Here is a 26,086-nt window from a genome sequence, read left to right as displayed (position 1 = left end):
CCGCAAAAAAAAAAAAAAAAAAAAAGTAAAGTCCACGACTCACCCCCAAGCTTCACCTCCAGTACTGAGCTGCAGAAATGTGCACTTTTAACAAGCCTCCCAGGTTTCTTAGCACACTGACTTTGAGAAGCTCTATTACAGAAGAAAGAGGTCAGAACTGATCCAACAGTACCTCTCTCCATGGTTCAGGGGTGAAACCACCAACTCTGGGCCAGGGCTGAACTCATGTAGGCACAGCCAGGGCCCTGGCCCCCAGACTGGATGCCTGTGATGAATGCCACACTGAGCTCAGAGAGGAACCAAAACTGTCCTGTCCCCTCATGTGTTCATACAGCAAAACAGCTGCCAAGGTGTCCAGAGCGTGGGGCACCACGCGTGCTTTTGAGAACGTTGAGTCACCATTAAGTAATTCATGGTAATTTAACTTTTTAATTAAAAAGACCTTCACTAAACAATAATAGCTTACAAATGCATTACCTTTTGATCTTGCAATTCCACTTTTGGGGGTTTATCCTACAGATATTCGTCATGCTTGTACATATGAACACGATTATTCACTGCAGAACTGATTGTAATAGTAAAAGACTGGAAACAATCCAAATGCCATCATTGTGGAACTGATGAAATAAATTATAGCACATTCATATAATGAAAAAGAAGGAGGAAACGGCATATGTATTGATACGGAAATGTCTCCAAGATAGATTGTTAAGAGGAAAGGCAAGGTACAGAACACATGTATGATAGGCTACCTTTTGTGGATGAAAAGGGAGTAATAAAAATCCACATTCCTATTTGCTTGTACATTCGTAACGAAATGTGGGGAGCGTTATCTAAGAAGAGTGCTTATCTCTGGGGTAGGGGGTAGGAACTGAGCAGATGACAAACAAGGATGGGAGGGAGACTTTTCACTATATATACGATTCTACTTTGGGGTTTGGAACCATGTAAGCATATTATTTATTCAAGGAATAAATAATAAAATAAAATTTAAAATAACCATTTATTGTGGCACTCAGAACAAGCAATCTGGTCTGGACACCTGCAAGTCTTGGGGTCCACATGGAGCCCTTCAGACTGGAGGCGTGTCTCAGGGGCCACCGCCATTGCAGTGGGTCCCCTGGTTAGCCGTGGTGCTCCACACCAGAATGCACATTTCCATCATCCAGAATGACAGGGGGAGGACAGGTCTTTGAGTTTCTTACCAAGGAGAACCAGCTTCACAAAGGTTCTGGGATTTGGGTCCACTGTACCCTGGACAGCTACACGAGGGGCAGGTCCCAGGCTGCCTAGTACTGACGACTCAGTACTCTAGTACTGAGGCATCATCAGCTGTTCCCGGCTCACGAGGGAGGAGTGGTGATAGCGATCCCGGGTGGCGAAGTCTGCATTCTCCTGGGTGAGCTGAGTCATCTCCATGTCAACCCTAGCCAGGGACGGTGCCAAAATTATCTGCTCTTGGTGGGATCGCAGGTTCCTTTGGTGAGAGAAACACGGAGGACGGTCAGAAGGAAAGACCAAACGTTAACCAGTGGCGGTAAGTCTCCTCTGGGATGGAGAAATGATTTGCAAAAATGTCGTGTTTATTAATAAACATGTATTAAACAACATAACTGTTGAAAGCTATACGTACAATACTTCATGAACCCAAAGTATGAGAAATAAGCATCAAAGAGTGAAATTTACCTTCTTTTAGTAGAAATGTATGAAACTATAAAAATAACCTTCCAAATGCTGTTGTGTTGGGGCTCTGTAGCTTTACTTGGCTTTCTTGTCAAATGAAATAATGGAATGGAGAGGCTGGAAAGCTGAGGTGAGGAGAAAGAGAAACCTTCTCTTTGGTTCACTGGAAGGAAAGTTGAGTGAGGAATGATTTCCAGAGCCGAGGTTTACAGAGCAAAGCAGCTACACGGTCAAGTGCAAGGGCTTTTGGCACCAAGCTCGCCTAAGGCAAAGAGCGAGTCCCAATACGGATGCCATTGTCACTGAAGGGTCCGCAGAAGAGTTGGAGTTGGAAGAAACTGGTAAAGAAACATATTAGCGATGCGTGAAGAAACTGCTGACAGCAGAAAGGAGTAAGGAAAGACCATCCTGGCAGCCAGGGTATCTATAGAAGACAGAGACAGTCACAGCTCTGCCACGAATCAGGCTGGTGGCCTCAGGCAAACCTCTTCACCTCCTTGTGCCTCTATTTCCTCACCTTCTCAGGCCCCTTCTAGTTCCTTCCGCCTATGCTAGGTCCTGAAATCACACCTTAGGCATAGATTTTTCTCTTAAAACTTTACCCTGAGAGAATCATTGGCTTTATAAGTAGCAGCGCTCAACTGTTTAAATAAGGAATATATTTATTTGATAGTTGTAAAAAACTGGTAGAAACCTTGTTATAAATCTGTGGAACTTAAGCAGAAAGCTTCACTGTCTAGAAAACTGTGCTGTTATAGGAGTTTGGATCACACGACTAAGGCTTTGCAGCTGCTCGAGAACACATCTAAATTAGGTGGGCTGAGGTTTTCTGAGCAATGAATTAACTTCTATAAAGGTTGAATCTTCAAGAAGTAAGGTTAGGAAGTGACAGAAATGCCGTACCAGTCAACATGGGTTTTTGCCAGTGAACTTTCTTGTAAATGCTTTTTTTTTAAGGTAAAACCATCGTATTTTTCTGAGTTCAGGGAAATAATACACTTCACTTTCTAGTCTAGAATGGCCTAAGGGTTCTCACCTGGGCAGTTGCTAGGACTTCAGGAAAGAAAGTTTTCTTAAGGTCAGGCTTAATTTCACATAATTCTGGGAACTGTTGGTGTCACAGAGGAAGTAACAGCCAAATTCCTTCGCCCAAAACACCCTACAATATTATTCTTCTTTGGTTTTGAAGAGCATCTGGGGCAACAGGTGTGAAAAATACTCAAAATTACAAAAGAGAAAACACAGCCACCAATTTCTACTTTTAAATGGATCACCATTTCTTAGTCCTTTCACCCTCCTGAACAACCATCACAAAATATCGCTCAGTCACCACGATGAGGCCAGCAAATTTGACACAGACTTAGCTGAGGCCTCCACCAACCACTCCACAAGCTCACAGAGCTATGAATAGTGTGGACTAGGTTCTCTTCCAACCAAAGTACTGCCCTTTTCTAAGAATAATCTCCTCCTAATGCATTCTTCTTTCCACATTGCACAACAGTGATCTCAGAGGTGAAATTCCAGAAATTCAGAGTCCAAAAAAGAGTAGTGTCCTCCCATGGTCCTTTGCAGGCTTTCAAAGCCTACAATACCTAAAAACATTCATGCAGAATCAGATAAGGCCAAATACTCTCAACCACACACCAGCTGTAGCTCCAGAATCTGCAGGCAGCTTTCACACAGAATCTATTTCCACTTAAACTCTACTGGCCCTCAGGCCTAGGAGGCTGGGGAAGATGGAGCAGTGCAGTGATCTCAGATCAGTGCTGTGATCTGAGTCACCCAACCTGGTGCCTCAGCCTGGAAGAGAGGCAGAGAGGTGACACACCCACACCACGGCTCCATACAGGACATTTAGCCCAGCTTCCAAGCAAACAGCAGGGAATTACCCCTCTACACACCACTCTCCCTGCCAGCCCTCTCCCTGTTGGTTTCCTGCTCCTTTCATCATCATTTGATGCTGGATCTAGCATCCAGCCTTCATTTCTTGGGCCAACTTGAACAGATTGGCAGTGCTTATAAAAAGTCGTCTTAAGAAGGATTCTTGGGAGGGAGAAATGGGGAGTTATTGTTTAATGGGTATAGAGTTTCCATTTTGCAAGATGAAGCGTTCTGGAGGTGCTTGGAGGTGACGGCTGCATAACAGTATGAATGTACTTAATACCATTAAACTGTATACTTTAAAAAATTCTATGGTATGTGTATTTTACCACAATAAAAAAAAATGGGGAAAAAAATTCTGAACTTACATCTGGGATCAATGGGAAAGGGTCCCATAATCCCTCAGCAACATATGGGCGTGGAAGGTGGAAATATTGGCAAGGGCAACCCAGACTTCTAGAGTTTCAGAAACAAACCAACAAAATGAAACCAAATAAACACTTAGTTGGGTTCTGCCTGGATTTTCCCAGCCTGTAGCTTTGGCCCCTCACTGATACTGAAAGGGGAGGGAGGTAATTTCCAGAGTCTTGAGGCCTTCAAAGGTGAGGACGCATTGGCACTGGAAGGGTAGAGGAGGAAGAGAGAGATTAGGGCACTCATGAAAGCTTACCTTCCCTGTGAGGCTTTCTCCTGTTTCTCAGGAAAGTCTGTTCTTCCCTTTCCCTGAATATTTGAACACGGAGGTCCCACAGAAATCCTGCAGGATCGCTACTCTGTTTCTGTCACCAATGCAGTCATGTCAACTACCTCTGCACTTTCACCAATACAGTCATGTCAACTACCTCTGACTTGAGATGGAAGAATGGGAGTTCTCTGGGCCTTAGTCTTGTGTGTGAGTACTAACGCTAGTGTGTCTTAGACTGTGAACTCACTGAGAGTAACTCTCTTGACTTATATCACTCTGCAACCAGATTTTAAAGAAAGCCTCTGTTCATGATTCCTGAGGATAAGAAGACAAGAAGACATGGGCCAAAGGAAGCTTCTCAGAAGCTAAAGCAGGGAGGCTGGGTGGTGGAGGGCCGTGAGGAGCAATCTGAGTTTCCTTGAGGTTCTCAATCATCAGGTATTCACACCACAATTCACCCAAGCCCAGCAAGAAATGAAACACCCTTAGCACATCCCAGGCCCCTCGTCCTGGCCCCAGATTGGCACAGACCTGTAGGAGGGGATCAGAAGAGACCTCATCCATCTGAAAAGGCTGAAGTTGGAGGCTAAACCTGCAGGGAAGACATAGACATAAATATTTATGAAGGCTCTATGTATGCGTCTAGAATCCCAGGTTTAATGGGATAAATATACATCCCCTGACACACACACAATAGCACAAAAAAAATGTTTTTCCTTTTTCAGTCTAACCAAACGACATTCATTGTAATACTCCGACAGCAACCCGCTAAGGACTTCATATTTCATGTAGTTTCCAAAAGTTGATTTCTAAACTCCAAAATCCCAAGAAAGAAACTGAATGCATTTATAGAGAAAGAAGCACAGGACTTGCTAACTTCAGTCTTTGGAATTTTTAATTGTTTTAAATTTTGATAATTTTTTTCCTTAGATTCAAACTGATTATGTGTTTAAGTAGACACTATAAAGTCCCCTACTAGACCATACACTCTTTGAGGCCAGGAAGCACATCTTTTTCATCTGGTAACACACACGGCACAACAGCCACAGGATCTGGCCCTTAGGAAGTTTTCTTCAGGTGCTGGGTGAATCAAATGGCGCCTGTGCAATAGCATGTGGAAATGTTAGCGCTGAAGTTTGAAGTGAGATTGTTGTTGACAGTGACCAAATATCCTGGCATCGGACGCACTGTCTACAATATGGTTCATCAACTTTGTTTAAAAAGCTTCTTTTTTAAATCCATTTCTCCTTTGGTGTGAGTTTTTTTAAAATCTCACAAAATGAATTATATATAACTTTAGGAAAGCAAATGAAATGTAATTTTATAAAGTGCTTTTCCAAATTACATATATTCACTCCACCATATTCATATTATATATATATATGTGAGTGTGTGTGTGTGTGTGTGTGTGTGTGTGTGTGTGTATATATATATATATATATATATGGCTGGTTGAAAATTGGTTAATTAGATCATGTTCAATATATGATCAGGAAGTGAGCATTATTTTAAGAGGCTTATGTTAGAATCTTGACTAATGTCAACAGTATGCAGCTGATAACATGTATTTAGAAAATAAACATAAATATTCTATTAACTGGTCCTACCTATTTATGCTCATTTAGATTCTAAATTATCTAAATTTTAGATGAAGATGGGCCTGAAATTTGATTTCATACTTTCCTGTAAATAAATTTCTGGGAAATATTTAAATTTCTTAGGATCAAACTAACTTCTAAGAAATTCAGAAGCAATCACTGATGTAATCACTATGTTAATTAAAATATATTTTCTCCATTAAATTAGCTGATATAAGGACGCTTAGTATGACTTTTTCTAAAGCATTATTTTTAATGTACATGTGATTCAACTGTTTGAAGTGCATTTCTTTCAAAAATGTATATCAGACTATTCTAATTTGGAAGCATTTTTTTTTCATTTTGCCTGGATTGTTATGGTCCATCTGATTTAGTTAGGACTTAAAACTACATAATTACTTTATTTTAAAAATTGGGACATTGTAGAATTTTGATGAAAAGGGCTCTTGAATGTATTTTTAAAACAGCTTTATTATTGAGGAGTAACTGACACACAGTATTGATAATATTTTCTTCCTTTCCTTATTCTTTTTTTTTTTCTTTTCTTTTCTCGTTTTGCGGTACGCGGGCCTCTCACTGTGTGGCCTCTCCCGCCGCAGAGCACAGGCTCCAGACGCGCAGGCTCAGTGGCCATGGCTCACAGGCCCAGCCGCTCCGCGGCATGCAGGATCCTACCGGACCGGGGCACGAACCCGTGTCCTCTGCATCAGCAGGCGGATTCTCAACCACTGCGCCACCAGGGAAGCCCCTTCCTTTCTTTATTCCTGATGCTCTGGCACTTGGGGTCTTGATCCTAGAGGTGCTAATTCCTAGAGATAGGAAACAACTCCCCTATGAGCACACCTTTGATATACAAACCGACCAGTCCAGAGCCCGCGCCCCCAACCATCTCCTTTATCAAGCTCTCACACATCAAGCCAATATTCCCCTGCCTTAAATCACCCCAGGGCCAAAAACCAGACAACTAGAGACCACCCCTATAATCTAGAGTTCCCTGAAATTATTCAAACTACCTAATCCTAAACTTATTCAGCTATCTACCTGCCTTGTCCATTCTTTCCCACTAAAAGCCTAATAAAGGCTATGGGCCATGCTCTCCCCACTTCCTCTTTTGCCTCCTGACCAACCCTGGTCCTCTCCGCTGTGGCCCTGCATGACCCTCCTGTTCCTAGGGATCTGTGAGTATAAACTTCTTTCTTCATGATAATAATTTCTGTGTCTGTGTGTCTTATCATACCTGATTAAAACAAATCCCAGGTACATTTTTAGAACAAACTACATGCATTTAAAGTGTACAATTTGGTAAGTGTTGACACATGCATATACTGTGAAATCATCACTAAAAGCAAGATAATGAACATATCCATCCCCTCCAAAAGCTCCCTCAAGCGACTTCATAAGACCTCCCTCCCTTGTATCCACACTCCCACCCTCATCCAAAGGCAACCGCTGATAGTGCTGTCATTAGAAATTAGTTTGCATTTTTAATAATAACATATGTATATATGTAAAATATTACATTACGTACTCATTTTTTCTAGTTTCTTTCACTCAGCACAGTTATTTTGAGATTCACGCTATTGCATATATCGATAGTTCATTCTTTTTATTACGAAATAGTATTCCGTTGCATGGCTACACTATACTTACAGAGTAACCTGTTGATGGACATGTGAACTGTTTTCAGTTTTTGACTATTACAAACTAAGCTGCTATAAATATTCATATACACGTTTTTGTATGCCCGTATGCTTTTAATTCTCTTTGGTAAATACCTAGGAGTACAGTGGCTAACTCATATAGCAGATATATATATTTTGTAATACACTGTCAAATGGTTTCACGAAGTGATCGTATTATTTTTACATTTTCCTCAGCTATATATGATAGCTCTAGCTGCTCCACATCCTTGCCAACATTTGGCATGATCAGTATTTTTAATTTTAATCACCCTGATAGGTGTATAATATTATATTGTGGTTTTAATTTTCATTTCTTAATGACTAATCACACTGAATACCTTTTCCCATGCTTATTTGTCAACCATATATGTTCTTTGCTGAAACCTATTTAAAACTTATGCCCATTTAAAATTTTTTGTTGTTTTCTTGTTACTGAGTTTTGAGGGTTTTTATATATTCTAGGTACAAGTCCTTTTCAAACATGTGATTTGCTAATATTTTCTCATAGTCTATGGCTTGCCTTTGCATTCCTTTACCGGTGTGTTTGGAGGAACAGTCCTTAATTTTGATGAAGTCCAATTTATCAATTTTTTTCCTGCTTTTGGTGTTGTATCTAAGAAATCTTTGTCTCACTCACAGTCACAAATTTTTTCCCTATATTTTCTAGGATCCATTTTGAGCTATTTTTACATTGTATGATGTATGAAGTTTGTTTTTTGCTTGTGTATTTCCAATTGTTCCAGCAGCATTTGCTGAAAAGACTATTTTTTTCCTCCACTGAATTGCCTTTGTAATTTCTGGACTCTCTACTCTGTCCACTGATTTTTTTATCTATCTTGATTCCAATACCATGCTGTCTTGATTACTTTAGCTTTACAGTTAGTTTTGAAATCAAGTAGTGTTAAGTCTTGCAACTTTGTTTTTCTTTTACAAAGTTGCTTGGGCTATTCTAGGTCCTTTGAATTTCCATATAAATACTTTAGGATCTGCTTTCCAATTTCTACAAAAAAGGCAGCTGTGATTTTGATTGGTATTATATCTAATCTATAGAAAATTCTGAGGTGAAATGTCATCTTAAGAATATTGAATTGAATCTTCGATTCATGAATATAGTATAAATCTTCATTTATTTAATTTCTTCTTTAATTTCCTCTCAAAATGTTTTGTAGTTTTCCTCTTCTAGTCCATAAATATGGTGAATTACATTGATTGATTAAGAATGTTAAACCAGGGCCTAGAGACTCATACAGAATGAAGTAAGTCAGAAAGAGAAAAACAAATATTGTATATTAATGCATATATGTGGAATCTAGAAAAATGGTACAGATGAACCTATTTGCAAAGCAGAAATAGAGACACAGATGTAGAGAACAAATGTATGGACACCAAGTGGGGGAAGGAGAGGTGGGATGAATTGGGAGATTGGGATTGACATATATATACTACTATGTACAAAATAGATAACTACTGAGAACTGATAGATAACTAAAATAGATAACTAATGAGAACCTACTGTATAGCGCAGGGAACTCTACTCAATGCTTTGTGGTGACCTAAATGGGAAGGAAATCCAAAAAAGAGGGGATATATGTATACATATAACTGATTCACTTTGCTGTACAGACACAAACTAATACAACACTGTAAAGCAACTATACACCAATAAAATTTTTTTTAAAAAGAGAGGGAGAATGTTAAACTAACCTTGAATTCCTAGGACAACCCATTTGCTTATGATGTATTATTATGCTTTTTATATTATTTTGTATTCAATTTGTTAAAGTCTTGTTAAGAAGTTTTATATCTATGTTCATGAGGGATATTGGTGTGCAGTCTTCTGAAGCATTTGTATCAAATTGATATTCTCTCTTCCTTAAGTGTTAGATAGGTTTCATTAGTGACACCATCTGGGCCCAAGGTTTTCTTTATGGGAAGGTTTTTTAATGATAAGTTTAATTTCTTTCATAGATGACCTAAACAGCCCTATATGTCTTCTAGAGTGAGCTTTGATATTTGATAGTTTGTATCTTTTGAGGAATTTTTCCAATTCATCTGTCAAATTTATTGCATAAAGCTGTTTAAAACACTTCCTTATTTTCCTTTTTAATGTCTGTAGACTCTCCAGTCATGTCATTTCTCTCACTCCTGGTGTTGAGCATTTGTGTTTCCTCTCCTTTTATTCTGATCAGTCTGGGTAGAGGTTTGTAAATTTTATTGATCTCACATAACCAGCTTTTTGTTTCACTGGCATTCTCTATTTTTCCCTGTTTTATATTTTATTGATTTCTACTTTGATCTTCATGGTTTCCCTGTTTCTTCTTACTTGGGTTTAATTTGCTCTTTTTCTCTAGTTTCTTAAGTGGGAAACTGGGGTTATTATTTTGAGACACTTCTTTCTTTTTTAATATAAGCATTTGACGCAGTAAATTTCCCTCTAAGTAGTGAATTAGCTGCGTCCCACAATTTTGATGTTATATTTTCATTTTCATTCAGTTCAAATACTTTTTTTTTTTTTTTTGCGGTATGCGGGCCTTTCACTGTTGTGGCCTGTCCAGTTGCAGAGCACAGTCGTCCAGACATGCAGGCTCAGTGGCCATGGCTCACGGGCCCAGCCGCTCCGCAGCATGTGGGATCAGCCCGGACCGGGTCAAGTTCAAATACTTTTTAATTTTACTTATTTCTCCTTTGAACCATGAGTTATTTAGTTTCTTTAGTTTACTTAGTGCTCCTTAGTGTTCTTAGTCATTTAGTGTTATTCAGTGTTCTTTAGTTTCTAAATATTTGGGAATCTTCCAGATATCTTTCTGGTATTTATTTCTAGTTTACTTCCCCTTTTGTTCTTGAATTGACTTGAATACCCTTAAACTTTCTGAGACTTTAAAAAATGTCCTAGAATATGGTTTATGCTCGTAAATGTTTCATGTGCACTTAAAAATATATATTCTGCTGTTGTTAGGTAGAGTATTCTATAAATATCAATTTGGCCATGTTTATTGATAACATTATTCAAGTCTTCTAAAGCCCTACTGATTTTTTGCCTACTTGTTTTATCAATTATTGAGAGAGAGGTGTTGAAATCTATGACTGTAATCGAGAATTTTTCTACTTATTATTGCAGATCTATCAGGCTTTGTTTTTTATATTTCAAAGCTCTGTTTTTAAGTGCATAAATGTTAAGATTTATTATGTCCTCTTGATTAATTTTCCCTTTGTCTTTATGAAATGACCCTCTTTATCCCTGGTAATATTCTTTTCTCTGAGATCTACTTTGTCTGATGTTAATATAGTCACTCCAGCTTTGTCTGATTTATCTTACCATGATGTATCTTTTTTCCATCCTTTTACTTTTAACTTATTTGTGTCTTTATATTGAAAGTAGGTTTCTTGTAGATAGCATATAGTTGGATCATGCTTTTTTATTCAATCTGACAATCTCAGTGCTTAGACCTTTTAATTGGGAGTGTTTATTTCATTTTATTTTTAACTATCTTTTTAAAAATTTTTTATAAATTAATTTACTCTTATTTTTGGCTGTGTTGGGTCTTCGTTGCTGCACGTGGGCTTTCTCTAGTTGCCTTGAGTTAGGGCTACTCTTCATTGTGGTGCTCGGGCTTCTCGTTGCGGTGGCTTCTCTTGTCATGGACCACGGGCTCTAGGTGCATGGGCTTCAGTAGTTGTGGCGTGCAAGCTTCAGTAGTTGTGGCTCATGGGCTCTAGAGCACAGGCTCAGTAGTTGTGGCGCACGGGCTTAGTTGTTCCACGGCATGTGGGATCTTTCCAGACCAGGGCTCAAACCCGTGTCCCCTGCATTGGCAGGTGGATTCTTAACCACTGCACCACCAAGGAAGTCCCTGATTGGGAGTGTTTAGACTATTTAAAATTAGTGTGGTTATTGATATGGCTAGATTTATATAAACCACCTTGCTATTTGTTTTGGGTCTATTATCTTTTTCTCTTTTTTCTAATTAACATTGATCTGAGTATTTTTAATTCAATTTTATCCCCTTTATTGACTTATTACTTGTAATTCTTTGCTGTGTTAGAGGCATACCTCATTTTGCTGCACTTTGTTACTGTGCTTCCCAGTATTGCATCTTTTACAAGTTGAAGGTTTGTGGCAACCCTGGATCAAGCAAGTCTATCAGGGCCATTTCCCCAACAGCATTTGCTCACTTTCTGTGTCTGTGTCATATTTTGGTAATTCTTACAATATTTCAAACTTTTTCATTATTATTATATTTCTCATGGTGATCTGTGATCAGTCATCTTTAATGTTACTATTATGACTCGATGAAGGCTCAGATGATGGTTAGCCTTTTTTAGCGATAAAGTATTTTAAAATTAAGTTATGTACATTGTTTTTTAAGACATAATGCTATTGCACACTTAACAGACTACCGTATAGTGTAAACGTAATTTTTATATGTACTAGGAAACAAAAATATTTGTCTGACTCGCATTATTGCAATATTCCAGTGATCTGGAACTGAACTCACAATATTTCCAAGGTATACTGGTAGTTTAGTAGTTGCTTTAGGGTTTGTAGTACACATTTTTAACTTATCACAGTCTACCTTTAAGTGATATTTTAGTACTTCACGTATACTATAAGAAACTTCCAACAGTATATCCCCATTTCTTCCCTCCTGGCCCTTGTGCTATTGTTGTCATCCATTTTACTTCTACATGTCTTACAAACCTCACGATTTATTATTATTTTTCATTTGTTATCATTTATGCGCATACCATATTTTTTCTCCTAGACTGTCAGCTCCTTGAAAGCGGGATTTGTATCTGAGTCAGTGTTGGCATTTAGTATGTGTTCGAAACAGGTTTTTTTCAATAAATGCTAAAAGAGAAGAAAGGAGGTGGTGGCAAAATGACTCTGTTGCTTACCAAGGTGAAGCCCGGAACTGGTCCAACCAATGTAGAGATACACAATGGCAGCAACACCCATGTTAACCAGGGTATAGACCCATTGGATCACAAACATGATGAGAAGGGACCCAACAGCCTGTGGAAACAGAAGGAAGTGCAAGTCAGCTAATGGTTTAAACACACATTAAGCAAGCCACAAGGCTAGGGCCTTAAAAAACAACAGTCTTCTCGTCAACCTCTGAACACTCTATAAGTCTGAATAATTGAAGTTCACTCATAATTCAAAAAACCCCTCTAAAGTAGGTATTTGAGAAGACATCCTCCTGAAAGTACCCTCTAATCAAAACAATCAATAAATAGACTTTCTATCCTAGGTCCTTGTTCTACTCCTTTCTAGGAGAAATAAGTTAGAGTAAAATTATGCTAATATGGTGTATCTAGAAATTAGGTGATCCAGAGTTTATCAGGGATGATTAATTATTTAAAAAGTAAACCATTGATTAAAATAAGTGGTTCATTAAATGTAATCTTGCCATATGTAGCCTCATCTAAATTCTAATATAACAGGCAGTTAAATCACATTGCTCCTAATGAGACTCTCCTCTTTCCTCCCCCAAGTCCCACCCCAAGATCACACATGTATCCACCTGAATTAAGTCTCAAGGACAGTTGAGATCAAAATGAACTTACTCACCCCCAACAGGGAGACCCAGGGGTTGCATATGCGAGTGTAGAAAGAAGTTGGTCTCCTCTGGATATCTTGTTCCTGGAGCCTGGACTTTAGGAAGAAATCTAAAAAATAAATGAGCCAAAATCCTTGGTTACTAATTTGTTACCAAACCCTCTAGTATTTTTATTAGCAAATACTTATGAGCTCCTCTTCTCCAATTTTGTAACTCAGCCTAAAAGACAACTTCCACTCATCTCAACCATTAATGCCCTTTGCCACAACTGAGGCTTGTCTTTACCAGAAAGCTTACATCTCCTAAATCGTGATTTCAATCAATTTACTCTCAGCCCATCACCTCCATTTTTTCTCATTCGCTCTGCTGTCTCCCACCCCAACTATTCATAGACCACAGAGGGACCTTCAGTCAACTTGCCCTAGTATGTTTTTGCTTCCTATCACCTACCTCCTCTTTTCACTACCCTCTTACCTGGCTTAGATTCCATGATCCAAGACTCTCAGCAAGTACTCCCTTGGATATGTTATCTGCTTCCATGCTTCAGCACCACTCAGAAGTCTTATACCTAGTCAACTCATTCTCCTTCTCTCTGATGTAACAAATTTCCAACCTCTCCTCTCAAAAGACAGCTTTCATATCCTCTCATCACCAAATCTACCAACCCACTTTCATCTGTACCCTCTCTTCTGCCTTTCTGTTTTCAGAGTAGATGAACAGTTCTGGCTCCTACCTAAGGCCCATCCCTGTATTTGTGCCCTGCTCAAGGATTTTGCTTTTGCTTCGTCAATTTTTCCATAGTCTACTAGATCATCCCCATCAAACACAAATACACTGTAATTTCTCCCAACTAAAGAAATATCTTCTGGTCACCCTTCAGCTACTATCCTATTTTTTGGCCTCCCTTATAGCAAAAATTCTCAAAAGAATTGCCTATATGGCTTCTACCTTCCATTGTTTCCTCAACCTACTTTTAGGGTTGTATATACCATTCCACTAAAACGACTCTACCTAAGGTTGGCAATGACTTGAATCTTTTCAAATTCAATGGTCAGCTCATTTTACTTGACCTTTCAGATAGCACCTGACACATGTGATCACTTTCTTCTTATTGAAACACATTCTTCTCTTGGTTCCTAGGATGCCTCAGTTTCCTAGTTTTCTTCCTATCTCACTGCCCACTTCTTCTCAGTCTCCTTTGCTGGATCACCTCCTCCTTCCAACCCCCAAGTATTGGAGAATCCTAGCATTCATTCAGTCCTCAGCACTCTTCTTTATTGCAGTTAGGTGTGGCCATGTGACTAAGTTCTCACCAATGGAATGTGAACACAAGTGGTGAGTGTCACTTCTGCATCAGAGTCTTTGAGACAGTAGGTGTGCCTATTCTCTGTGCCCGAAATCAGAATGTGGTAACTCAGTCTTGATTTTGCTCATTATAAGGACTTAGGGGATGGTGAAGTCATAAAAATGGAAGGAGCCTGGGTCCCTGAAGCAATGCATGGAGGAGAGCCTCTCACTGATTTGGAACACCCTTCCTGGACTGTTAGTGCAAGTGAGAAATAAATTTCCATTGTGTTTGAGCCACTGTGTTTTTGTTTATTTGTGATAGCAGTTTAGCCTCCCTTAATTAATATACCTCAAAACAGGCTTCAGATCCTTCTCTTACTTCTACACAATCTATTCCTTACGAAGCCAGTGATCTTCTTAAGGCTGGATCTGATCATATCACACCTCTAGCTACAACCTTCCATGACCTTCTGTCATAATCACCATGGAGTGCATGGCCCTACACAGGACTGACCTCTGCTTTCCTTGCTATACTCATCTCCTACCTCTCTCCCCCCACCCACTCCTCTCCACTCACTGCTGGACTTCTGCTCTTCTTGGAATTTGCCAATCCAATTTCCATCTGTACCTTTATACATGCCATTTCCCCTGCCTGTAATTCTTCTCCCACATCTCTGCATGGTTCACTGCTTTATACAATTCAGTTCTCCATTAAAATATCCTCTTCTCAAAGAGATATTTTCTGAACAACCTATCTGAAACAGAACCACCCTCCCCACTCTAGTCTCTATCCTGTTACCCCACTTTATTACTCATCATACTATTTATCACTTACTGACATCACAGTATGTGTGTTTGCTTGTTTATTATGTGTCTTTCCTGCTAGAATGCAAGTTCAATGACAGCAGAGACCTTCTATGTCTGTTCAGCATGTTCCCCACCCCCAGCACCTAGAACAGCACTTGGAATGTAGTAAATGTCCCATACGTGAGGCTAAATGAATGACCAATCATCCTAGGTCCCAGAGAAGTCTTCATCCTCTCAACATGTCTGCCTTTACCATATACTTCCAACTATTATACTTATCTTTTATATCTCCATATCTTGAGGGCAAGAGCCGTCTTTTGTATCTCTAAATACCAAATCTAGGCATGTAGGGGTCTGTGTATAGGAAGTGCTCAAGAAGTGTCTCCTTATTAATTGTGGATTAAAATAAACTCTGCCAGAAGACGTAAATAGACATTTCTCCAAAGAAGACACACAGATGGCCAATAAGCACGTGAAAAGATGCTCATCATTGCTAATTATTAGGAAAATGCAAATCAAAACTACCATGAGGTATCACCTCATATGTCAGAATGGCCATCATTAAAAAGTCTACAAATAACAAATGCTGGAGAGGGTGTAGAGAAAAGGGAACCCTCCTATACTGTTGGTGGGAATGTAGATTGGTGCAGCCATTATGGAAAACAGTATGGAGGTTCCTCAAAAAACTAAAAATAGAGTTGCATATGATCCGGCAATCCCAATCCTGGGCATGTATCTGGACAAAACTATAATTCAAAAAGATACATGTACCCCTATGTTCATTGCGGCACTATTCACAATAGCCAAGACATGGAAACAACCTAAATGTCCAACAACAGATGAATGGATGAAGAAGATGTGGCACACATATACAATGGAATACTTCTCAGCCATAAAAATGAATGAAATAATGCCATGTGCAGCAACATGGATGGGCCTAGAGATTATCATACTAAGTGACGTCAGACAGAGAAAGACAAATACCAAATGATATCACTTATATGTGGAATCTAAAATATGACACAAATGAACTTATCTACAAAACAGAAATAGACTCACAGACATAGACAACAGACATGGTTGTCAAGGGGGAGGGGGGTGAGGGAGGGATGGATTGGGAGTTTGGGATTAGCAGGTGCAAACTATTATATATAGGATGGATAAACAGCAAGGTCCTACTGTATAGCACAGGGAACTATATTCAATATCCTGTGATAAACCGTAATAGAAAAGAATATGAAAAAGAATGGATATATACGTATAACTGAATCACTTTGCTGTACAGTAGAAATTAATACATTATAAAGCAACTATACTTCAATAAAATAAATTTTAAAGAACTCTGCCAAGGTGCATGACTGATTTGAATTGATGGCTCTATTACTTCTTTTTTTTAAAGAAAAGACACTGTTAAGATTGTCTTTGATTACATTGTATATTTTCAACATGTGCAATGCATGATTCATTTTTTCAATCACAGGCTTAGTGAAATACAGCTGCTCCATTGATTATTAAGAAGAAACACTATTGGTGAAGAACTTAGATTTCTGCCTCTCTGAGGTTTGCCAAATGTTAAGCTCACTGTTTCACACTTGATCTTGACCTTGCACTAACTCAATTACACTGTACCCAAGGGAGTTGTGTGTATGTGTATGTGTTTTCTGAGGAACTCCAGGGAGAGTCATAGGAAGGGGTGTGTCTTCCAGGCAAGCACAGTGCAGTTTTACACATCAGCAATGCAAGGGAGAATTCAGTCAATGATGCTCAATGACTCCGAATAGGTATGACAGACAATGCAGGCGGACAATTATTCAGAATTCTGAACAGCTATGGTTTCAAAACCCTTCCAAAATGACAGAAGGAATTTTTTTTCTCTTTTCAAGGATTATACCGGAAGAAATAAGTCTTACAGACTAGTGGTGGGAGGAGACCGCTTCTCGTGTTAGAAGTACTAGAATAACAACTGGAAGGCAACTTTATCAAGCTTTAGTCACAAAACAAACAAACAGGTAAGCAGAACCATGCATTAGTCATGTTAAAAATATCAAATATAGGGCTTCCCTGGTGGCGCAGTGGTTGAGAGTCCGCCTGCCGATGCAGGGGACACGGGTTCGTGCCCGGTCTGGGAGGATCCCACATGCCGTGGAGCGGTTGGGCCCGTGAGCCATGGCCGCTGAGCCTACACGTCCCGAGCCTGTGCTCCACAACGGGAGAGGCCACAACAGTGAGAGGCCCGCGTAGAGCCAAAAAAAAAAAAAAAAAAAAAAAAAATCAAATATAATAAACATAACACATAACATTAAATTGTCTTTTAAAATCTAGTGGTATGTCTAACAAGTTCTATGTTCACAAAACCCATGCAGAAATAAAGACTTTTTAAGCATGAAGGGGGAAGACATTATGTCAATTTTTAAAATCACAAATTTAAATAATTTTGTGGAAATTACTTAAAAATCAATATTAAACCACCTCTGGAAATGCACTCCATACCTTTATCAGGATAAATAAACACACAGTTCTAGCTGGCATGTACAAACCAAGAATGTGCGTTGACGTGGTTCACAAAGGATCATGTTTCAGGTTCATGTGGGATCTTATCATGTTGATTCTGTAATCTTTTAACCACTTTCCAAATGCTGCACGTTTATTTCTAGGTTGTCATTAGCACCAACAATGCAGCTATGAGACTCTTGTACATATTTACGGTTTGTTGTTTGGTTTAGGGTTGTTTCCTTGAGATACAATCCCCCCAAACAGATTTACTAAGTCAGAGCAATTAGACAGTTTTATATTTCTTGTTACATCTTGAAAGCTCACTCTGCAGAAAGAATGAACCAGAGGGACTTCCAGCTACCACAATGTAAAGAGGTCAGTGAATCCTCTCCGTAAGAGACAGGTATACAGCTAGACAAAATCATCAAAAACAATCACTTGGGGCTCTAGAAATTTACCAAACCGAGACAACAAACCAAGAAGTGTTTATTTTTTCAAAAACTCCTGGAGCTGAGGGTAAGGACGGTGAGAGTCTACAGCCTTCTTCCTGAGCTGCTCCCACCCCCACCCCAGTTCTTACCAGCATGGAGCTGGCCTGTGTCCGTGTGGCCCAGAAGGCTTCCACCCGCTGCCAGCAGATCTGTGCGTGGGTTGGGAAGCACAATTGAAGCTGCAGCTCTCCAGGTTCCCCGGCTTTGACTTTTGTCAGTCTCTCTTAGGCTCCCCAAGCAGGGGGATGTGGGGAGCTGTAGTCCTTCTACAGCTCTCTGATTTCTAGGATCTTCCCATTAAATTTCTGGCTGTTCCACTGCTCACCCTAGCTGGGTCCCTCAGGCTAGCAAAGCTGAGGATTTCCCCATTCCATTTTCTACTTTGCTCACCACATTGAACTGATAAAGGCACAACCCACAAGTTTGCTCCCTCTGGCAGCAAAACTGCTGATTTCTGAAGAAATCATGGCCAAAAACCTCCCAAATTTGATGAAAAACTTTAATCAATGGATCCAAAAGGAATGAATCCATTGACATTGCTTCCAGCAATGTGTACATATACCCGATCACCACTGACCTATTTTTTATCTAAATTTTTGACAGCTTAACAGATATGAAATATCTCAATGGTGGTTTAAATTGGACTCATTTAATCAGTACAATGGCCTAGTTCATAATAGACACTGGCCCCAAGCAGCATACACTTTGTGTAGTGGTTAAGAACACACGCTCTAAAGTGAGATGGACCTGGGTTCAAATTCTAGCTGTCTCCTATCCTGAGCAAGTGTTTAACTTCCCTAAGCCTCACCTTTGTCATCTGGAAAAAGGTAATAACAATGCCTAGATCTGAGCTGAGCTGAGCTAATCCGCGTGTTAAGTGATTATCTCTGTGCCAGGCACCTGGGACAGACTCAATAAAAGCTGCCTATTTTTAGCTACAAACAGCATTCAACACTTAACCATAAAAGTTAGTTTGTTGAATGCACAGTGAGTGAGTCTGGTTTTTCACATGTAAACTGCGTGTTCATCTCTCCTGACCTCTCTTTAGTAGGATCTGGATTTTGACCTTCCTGTCTTTAAAAATAATATGGTTTGGGGCTTCCCTGGTGGCGCAGTGGTTGAGAGTCTGCCTGCTGATGCAGGGGACACGGGTTCATGCCCCCGGCCGGGAAGATCCCACATGCCGCAGAGCGGCTGGGCCCATGAGCCATGGCCGCTGAGCCTGCGCGTCCGGAGCCTGTGCTCCACAACGGGAGAGGCCACAACAGTGAGAGGCCTGCGTACCGCAAAAAAAAAAAAAAAAAATGCTTTGGAAGGTATGCTTTTATCAGTTGTGTTTGTCAGAATAATTGTTTCCTTCTGTGACACTGTGCTGGGCAAATGTTTTTTATTTCTGTTTAATCAGATCCTTTTTGTCTTTGATGATGTCTTCAGTAGTCAGAAATCGCTCTCTTGCACAGCTGTTATAAATAAGGAATTTGTGGCTATATAAGGTATCAAATATGGCCCCAAGTTAATTTTTTGATCCATTTGCTCTCAAAAATATTTATTCAATAGTGACTTGATTCTTATTATTTTACAGCATCTGGTTTGTCACACATTAGGTTCTTATAATAGTTTAACTCTTTCTATTCTACTTTACCTGTCAATGTTTAAAATTTTTAGCCAATATTTGTACAACTGTTCATCAATTTGATTAGCCTTTACTGAGTGTCTGTCGATGGCATGTACTGTGTGGGAATATTGTTGATGAATACAAGGTAGAAAGACATGGTTTGTGACTAAAGGAAGCTCACAGACTGGAGGCAAAGCGATAAAACTAGTATTTCTTCTCCTTAAGATAGGCAGACGACAAGCAGGCCTGAAGACAAATGTGTAAACAAATGTATAAAACAATGTGATACGTGTTTATACCACTAGTGTGACTCAAATGTTATGCTTGCACAGGAGAGGAAATCAGGGAATCCTTCTCAGAGGGGGTCTGAAAAGTCAAATGGATTTTAAACCGTTAAGTCAGTGTTTTTCAGATGGAAGTGGGCAGTGATGCAATGTGCAAAGGCAGGAAGGAATAAAGAACATGATGTGTTTGGGGCACGTGTCTGGGTATAGCTGGACATGTGTACATGGCAGCTGTCATGAGAAAACTGGCCAGGAAGGTGGGGCAGGGCAGGATTGCCAAGAATCTTGCAAATCACACCGGTATGGAAGGTAATAGATTCCAACGAAGGTTTTTAAGTAAGAGAGACATGATGAGAGTTTTATTTTAGAAAGATCATTCAGTGGACAATGAAAAGGAGAAACAGGATATGGGAGAATCTGGAGGCTGGAGATGAGCAGGGAGATTAACAAGAGTCTGGGCACCAGATGATGAGGGTCTGAACCAAGGTGAAGGCAGCCAGGATGGAGGAGACAGAGGGGTTTACAAGAGCTCGGGACATTTCTAAGATAGGGCAACTTCAATGATGAAACGTTGCAAACTGACCACACATCTCTCCCGATAACCCACTGAGAAAACAGAAAAGGCATTAAATAGGCATAAACCTACAAACACAAGGAGAATGAGAGAGGAAAGATAAAAACAAGTCTTGGAAGGTGGAGCAGTGACGGAGGAGTGGTAACAGACAGCAGAGCCGAGGAGGACCAACTCTAGGGCCCACAGAGAGGATGCCAGCAATGAGCAGCCCAGTGCACCCCAGCAGGACCTCACAAAGTTCAGGACCAAGAAGTACCCGCCCGTGGGAAGCGATACGGTGCAGGGGACTTGTTGCAAGACTGTATATGAACCAGTTGGACATCAAGTGCCTTTCCTCTGGCCATGTAGCTAGGAAATAACTCCCTCTTTGCCTGACCCCCTCCCCAAGGTATGCGAGGGTTCCTCTGAAGAAATCAAACCAGAGAGGGCCTGAACTTGGGACACCAGGCATAGCAAAGAGTGGGGGGAATGGAGCTAGAAACTGGGGAATTCAATGAAGTCTCTATCCTAAAGTGTGGGAGGCCACCAACTTCCTTATGTCACCCGGCTCCCTGAACACAAACAGCCAACTGGGGGACCCCCAGGCAAGAGATTAAAGGACTTTTCTCTGGAGGAAACCTCTAGCTAACCACACTTGGGGATCCTCCCATGAAAAAGCCAGCTTCTTGACCATTCTACAGTGAGGTGCCCCAACCAGTAAGCTCTGCCCAGGATGCAGGTCTTCTACACAGCTTTTCACTACTTACTTCTAAATAGGAACAGAAATCAAAAGATCAACAGACATTTTAGTGAAGCCAATATAAAAGAGAGAGTGAGACCAAGCCAAAGAGACAAGAATCTAAAGAACACAGGGCAGAAGACGACTTTAAAGGGAGAATAAGTAATATTACCAGAAAAATAAGATAAGCGTTATACCTATAAAACAAGAATGAGATGATGTTCAACATTTTTTTTAAAAAAGATGAAGACAAATCAGGTTACAACCAAGAGCTCTTGGAAATTAAGACCAGGAGAGCTGTGGCATAGACTCACTGTTGTTACCCAATCTCCCCTTCCTCCTTAGGGAAAGAAAGAACCCCACAGGATTTCATGTGAAGCAGCAATAAAGCCAGCTAAAAAGACATTTCCCAGCCTCTGAGAATACCTAGAAAGGCTAGCGAATCAAGTTCAGAGCTATATAGCCAGGGACAACACTCAAAACCCTATGTCTGGGCAGTCTAGTGGGGACACCACAGGGGCATGTGCCAAGGTCTAGACACTTCTGACCCTGAAAAGCCCTGATGGCGGAGCCAGGAATGTAGTCATCCTGCAGCCACTATCATGCTTCCAGAGAGTTCCTCAAAGTCCCCATTTCTTCAGGTTCCCAGTTCCCAGTATATGGAGGCTTCATCTAATTAGCCGAGCCTTGGTCCCGTGCCTGAACTCTGCAGGAGGGGCGGGAAAACTGAATATCTGACATTTTCAGTTTTAAGAGTGAAAGGCTTGCTGTGCCTCCCACCAAGACTCATAACACTGGAAATTCTTCAAACACAGGGAGGTCATTCAAGGCTGAGGAGGGAAAAAAAAGAGACAGAAGTCTACCACGATATCACGCCCAACAGATCTTGTCCCCTGGATCTGACAGAGAAGTGTGATAGAGGAATTCCAAGACAACAGCTTTGTAGCAGACCGAAAGCACTGACAGGCTAGAGTGGATCAGAATAAGGGCCATAGGACAGAGGGGGGAAAAGAACAAATGGATATGATAAATTTCTGAAGAATTCGAGCATTTGGAAAATAACATTGAGAGGCGTTTGCCATATCCACCAGAACATCTAGAAAAAGATGATGACACAAAACCAAGCAAATAAAAAACCAAGGCTGGGCTTCCCTGGTGGCGCAGTGGTTGAGAGTCCGCCTGCCAATGCAGGGGACACGGGTTTGTGCCCTGGTCCGGGAAGATCCCACATGCCGCGGAGCGGCTGGGCCCGTGAGCCATGGCTGCTGAGCCTGCGTGTCCGGAGCCTGTGCTCCGCAACAGGAGGGGCCACAACAGTGAGAGGCCCACATACTGCAAAAAAAAAAAAAAAAAAAGAAAACCAAGGCTATTATTAACCCCAGGAAACAGAAAAAGTTGGACAAAAAAGGAAATGTAATCATAGCATAATATATGGCTCAGAGTTAAGCAATATTTACCTAATCATGATAATATGAATACTAGCTATTAGATTAATTAAAAAACTGTGATGTAATTATACTGGGGACATTGGATGAGAAATCAAGAGTGGCATAAATGAGCTAGTCTTCATTTATCATAATAGGAAATCAAGAGATGAAACTGACATATCAAGAAGTAGCAATACAAATATATTATCTACGAACATGAAGGTTAACAGAAGAAGCAATTTTTTGGTTGAAAGTGGGATTTTCTGGGAGCGGGACTAGGGGAGGCAGAAGAGTCAGAGGGATGGTATGGAAGAGTGGGAACTACGATCTCTGATTATGTGACTTTTCACTCCACTTGGCTTATTAAACTGTACTCATTACTTTGACAAAAATAACATAGTTTTTAAATTTTTAATAATGCTCCTACCATTAAAAACCACCCACCAATTTGGAGGTAAAGGAGGAAAAGCAGGTGTACGGAAGAACGTAAAGCATTTATTTTTGGACATCTCCTTCTATGTCACCTGTCTCCTCTTCTCTGCCCACACTTGTCTGTACAGATCTCAGGAAGTAGGTTAACGGGCTTCAAATATAGGGAGACCTGGGTGTGATGTCCAGCTGTGCAAGGTATCAGCTCTGAGCATAGTATCGGTTTCATCTCTGTGACCTCACTGGGACTCAGAGTCTTCACTGGTAAAAGAGAAAATGCTAATATCTATTATGTTACATGCAATAATATATGTAAAGCACCTAGAATATGGAAGACTAAAAAATTCTGAGTTCTGTCTTTCTCTCGGAATTTCTCACGCCCGGAAGCCTCCCTTTGAGAGTCTCTCCCTGTGTCTCTGTGCCTACAGATCTGAGGGAGCAAAGAAAAGCTGTGCTCCTAAAGCATATCTTCTTTCTCTCCATTCCCTCCTGCCTGGTCTGGGAGATTCACCTTCCAGAGACAAAGCACACTGAGTCCTTGCCAGGCAGTTTGTCAAAACACATCTCCACTTCCCTTGAAAGGATAAACTGGTTTCATTCACGTTGGCTGACTTTTGAGTAAAATGAAATTAATATTTGATTATTAGCCATGGCTCCCAGCTCTAACATACAGGAGTAGCTAGAAATTTCTGTTCAAAATTAACTATCTATACCAGAGTAGAATTACAAAGTCAATGGATATCTGACCATAACTTTTAAAAGTAAATACCAAACAAAATTCACAAGGATTTTAAACCCAGCTATAAAATGAACTAAGGACTTGAAAGAGGGTTGTGATAACTGAGTAGTCACCCAAATTAGGAGGCCCCATGTGATTCCAAAGCACCCACCTTCTCTGCTCGGCCTGGGCTGATGACTGGGCTCAGGGATGAGTTGTTCTCCACAGGCTCCCCCAGGCCGAGCCCCTTCACTTCTGGAATGCGGCATGTTCCCATGGGGCCCCTGCCCCTCCCAGGAGGCAGTAGGCCACCCGTCACAGCCTTCAGGAGGGAAGGAAGCAGGAGACCTGGGGTCTAAGAGGAAGCTCTCTTGGAGGGTTCGCTTGGTGGCCTTCTTGGTCTTCCCCTTCTGATTCTCTGGGATCCCGTGGCTCTCTCCTCCTCCGGGCTGGCCACTCGCAAGCTTCCTGGTTAGCTGGAGGAGCTGGTCCATGTCCTTGGTGAATTCTAGCAGAGTGCCCTCAGAGAGGTTCCAGGCAACGCCCTCAGAGCCACAGCTGGGAGCCTTCTCCAGGAGCAGGTGCTCAGAGCAGTGGAGAGCTCCCAGGCCCTCCCCGGGCACCGACTCAGGCACCTGTGGGAGGCTGCAGGCGCCCATGGACAGGGAGAAGTAAGAGTAGTCCACCGCGATGTATGTCAGCATGAAGTTGATGGTGACGATGGGGGCCAGGACGTTTACCTGACCCACAAGGACAAAGGCCATGGTCACCAAGCTGGTCAGGCAGATGGCAGCTACGGGTGTTTTACTTGGCCCTTTCTGCAGAAACAAAAATAACATGCAAGACCATGAAATTTCAGAAGAAAATCACAGTATTTGATAGAAACAACTCATAATGACTCAGCCACTTCTCCCATGTGACTCTTGGTGTGTTCCTAACTGTTCATCTACAAACTTGGGATCATGACATCCGACCCATGGGATTACTGTGAAATCAGAGCTAATGCACGTAAAATGCTTGACGCAGCCCTGGCACACAGTGGGCGCCCAACACATCCAACAGGCATTAACTGTATTAGTAATCATTAATGTGGGACAATCCTATAGAACATGGATTTCACAAATATTTCTCCTTTTGTCTTTCACTGGGTTTAACACCACCCTTGGAAATCAAAGAAGTGCAAAATTGATTCTTCCCATGCTTTAATGGAGAAAATGACCTGAACGGGAGCGGCAGACCCTGGAAGACATAGCAGAATCATTGGTGGCTGAGGTGGGGGAATTCTGATACTAAACATGCACATGCATGTTCTCATACACACACATTTATGCACATCTGTTATTAATGGAGGGGGAGTATGGTGACTTTTAGAAGGACAGGAGTGGAGAAAATGCATTAACTCCATATAATCTGCCACTCCACAGAAGCTATTCCTTACAGTCACTGACACAGTTCTTGGGCCAGAAGCAATAGTTGCTTCTCAGTCCTTATCTTCTTTGGCCTAAGGATTACATTTGACCCAGCTGCTCACTCCCTGGTCTCCTCGCTTCTCTTGGTTCGTCTCCTTGTCATCGACTGCTCCTTAGTCTGTCACTGGCCTCTCCACATCTCTGAAATCTGCATTTAGAGCAATCCCCAGCTCCATCCTCAGTCTATGTTCCCTTCTCTTCTCTGTCTATGTTCCCTCTCTAGGATTTCAATCAGGCTCATGGCTTCAAATACTAGCTCAATGCTCTCAGCTCCCAAATTTGAATCTCCAGCCTGAAATGTTCCCCTGAAATCCAGACTTAAATATTCAACTATCTGCTCAGCATTTCCGGTTGATGTCTAATAGGATCTCAAACCTAGTATTTCCAAAACCAAACTGCTGATCCTCCAATGTCCTGCCTCTCAAATCTACTCCCCTGCAGCTTCTCCACCTCCGAAAATGGCCACTCCATCCTTCTAGTTGCTCAGTCAAGCAAAATTCTTGATGCCTCTTCTCACTCACTCATTCTCCTCCAGTAAATATTGTCAGTCTTATTCTCAGGATAGACACAGGATCTAACCACTGCTCCCATCTCCTTTACACCAGCACTCTGTGATGGAAGGGGCAGGCACGTCAGCCACTTTCAGATCTGACCCGTGAACCTCCCAGGTATGTTCCTCCAGCG

The 26,086-nt window shown here is 41.0% G+C and overlaps 1 protein-coding gene across 2 annotated transcripts in view; it reads right to left on the bottom strand.

Moving 5' to 3' along the window:
* Nucleotides 1-840: 840 nt before the first annotated feature.
* The window catches only part of SLC12A8 (solute carrier family 12 member 8), a 132,737-nt gene continuing 107,491 nt past the window's right edge, over nt 841-26,086 (bottom strand). The window contains exons 10-14 of one of the 2 annotated variants that reach the window (XM_033855719.2): nt 24,106-24,751; nt 13,102-13,199; nt 12,426-12,543; nt 4,781-4,841; nt 841-1,477 (exon numbers count right to left, since the gene is read on the bottom strand). In XM_033855719.2, coding sequence (XP_033711610.1) covers nt 1,312-1,477; nt 4,781-4,841; nt 12,426-12,543; nt 13,102-13,199; nt 24,106-24,751 — 1,089 coding nt within the window. In that variant the 3' untranslated portion in view covers nt 841-1,311. Of the gene's footprint in view, nt 1,478-4,780; nt 4,842-6,180; nt 6,657-12,425; nt 12,544-13,101; nt 13,200-24,105; nt 24,752-26,086 lie in introns of those variants that run through there. The other variant, XM_073804123.1, reaches the window with a different exon arrangement.

The sequence above is a fragment of the Tursiops truncatus genome, chromosome 4 (assembly GCF_011762595.2).
Source record: "Tursiops truncatus isolate mTurTru1 chromosome 4, mTurTru1.mat.Y, whole genome shotgun sequence".
Lineage (NCBI taxonomy): Eukaryota > Metazoa > Chordata > Mammalia > Artiodactyla > Delphinidae > Tursiops > Tursiops truncatus.
The sequence above is the reverse complement of the archived record's forward strand: the minus strand, read 5'-3'. Positions and strand labels throughout refer to the sequence as shown.